This window comes from Amphimedon queenslandica, unplaced genomic scaffold, assembly GCF_000090795.2.
Source record: "Amphimedon queenslandica unplaced genomic scaffold, v1.1 AMPQUscaffold_5727_Cont22308, whole genome shotgun sequence".
Classification (NCBI taxonomy): Eukaryota; Metazoa; Porifera; class Demospongiae; order Haplosclerida; family Niphatidae; genus Amphimedon; species Amphimedon queenslandica.
The window spans coordinates 1-1,732 of NW_003553975.1; the positions used below are offsets into that span (position 1 = coordinate 1).

The 1,732-nt window shown below is 32.1% G+C and overlaps 1 protein-coding gene across 1 annotated transcript; it reads left to right on the forward strand.

The window, feature by feature from the left end:
• The first annotated feature begins 31 nt into the window (after positions 1–31).
• Positions 32–686, forward strand: LOC109592280 (uncharacterized). The gene is made up of 3 exons (XM_020007772.1): positions 32–361; positions 414–479; positions 531–686. The coding sequence occupies exons 1-3, from the start codon at positions 99–101 to the stop codon at positions 622–624; spliced, it is 423 nt and encodes a 140-aa protein (XP_019863331.1). The 5' UTR covers positions 32–98; the 3' UTR covers positions 625–686.
• The last annotated feature ends 1,046 nt before the right edge of the window (positions 687–1,732 follow it).

Sequence of the window (1,732 nt, forward strand, 5' to 3'; positions counted from 1 at the left end):
ATACTTATACCATCAGGTTTGTAAGTTATTTATAATTTTGCCGCCAAAAATTCAGTTGTTAAGGCATCAGCATTATTAAAATTATCTCATTAAGAGAAATGCAACAATACATGCACTCTTTGTTTATAAATCTAGTTTCTTATTCTACCATGACAAGTGCTATGACAGCAACTATGACTACTGTAATGACTAGATCCTCTACATATGCTGTGACAACTACTGTATTAGTGACTAGCAGAGGAAATGTTGGATTGATAGTTGGTGTCACTGTAGTATATATACCTATGATACTACTGGCACTGGCTATGGTTGTAGTTGTACTAGTAATTGTTATGTATATCAAAAGAGCTAATCAAAAGAGGTATTAATGATATATTTTATATTACTATTTATGTTAAAATTGCAATTTGTAGAAAATCAGATAATGAGATTGTAATGGAATGCAGTCCAGCTTATGCTACAACTGAATTTAAAACAAAGTTAGTTACACTATTGACTATTACATTGAATATTTTATTTATTATTAATAGATCAACTGTTGAGCCAGTGTATGATACAACTGAGTCAGGGCCTCCTACTTCTGTTCCACCACCTTCTACTGAATATGAAACACCAACTGTTTAATAATGTACTCATATTTTATGTAGACTAGTTAGCGATGTAAATTAGGTAGACTAGATATAGTAATTGATATACATATGTTAGTAATAATGTTTGCTAATGTTAGCTAAAATAGCTTGCATGTTATAAACATGTCACAAATGGTTGAATAGCTTATTCTATTAACAAAGATATCTAAACTTAGAGTGCACTTTGTAATGAATGTCACAAATGACAAACAATCATAGCTTAATACCTCACCCACACATTAGCTAAGTATAGTCTCATGTAAACAACAGTCATGATACAAAGCTATAGTCTTTAACTATAATAAGATTGAAAAATTATCATTTCAAAATGTATGTATACACAAGTGTATGGATAGTGTGTGGTGGAGCGTGTTCATTTGATGGTGTCAAGGTTCCTCTGGAGTTCTCTCTTGAGGTTCCTCAGTCCAGCAGTGAGTGTATTGATATCAGGAGTGGAGGGATCCAGTGTCTGTAGCTCAACCAAATACTTATCAATAGCAACTGAGAAATGTCTAGAGAGGGAGAGAGAGGAGGAGGAAAAAACTCAAGCCCATACCAAAATACACCAAGCAATTTTTAGTACTTTTTTACTTAGCATTTAACTAGAAATTTAAAAAAAGATAGAGAGAGTGGATGGAAAGAAATAAAAAATATATTATTTTATTATACACAGTGTACATGTGTATTTCATAATTTGAATATGAGGCATGTACAATGTCCTACTTGGCAGCTACTAGTGAACTGTTAGCAGTATAAGCTGATAGCAAAGCCAATAAAACTGACAGAACATGTAACGACTGACCTACTGAACCCCAAAATGTATCCTAAAAATAAAGTATAAAAATTAATATATATATATATATATATATATATAATAATTATGCATCCAAATAAGGAAATGACCAAATATGGACATATATCTTTTCTTCAAAGAGCTAAAAAAGGCTTATACAGGCTGGTAGTAACAGTGTTTAAGATGCCTGGGAGTGTCAAATTTTTTGATGGGATATCTCTTCATTCTCTTGATAATATCAGTAAAATCTGCTGTTGTGTCAACAACCGTGACACATTAGTCACATGACAGTGTTACTGTTAGGTCAGCA

Excerpts from the sequence above, each read along its gene's own strand:
- LOC109592280 (XM_020007772.1), top strand. The coding sequence starts at position 99 with ATGCAACAATACATGCACTCTTTGTTTATAAATCTAGTTTCTTATTCT. Across the intron at positions 362-413 it reads AAAAGAGCTAATCAAAAGAG|AAAATCAGATAATGAGATTG; the intron begins GTATTAATGATA and ends TGCAATTTGTAG. Across the intron at positions 480-530 it reads ACAACTGAATTTAAAACAAA|ATCAACTGTTGAGCCAGTGT; the intron begins GTTAGTTACACT and ends TATTATTAATAG.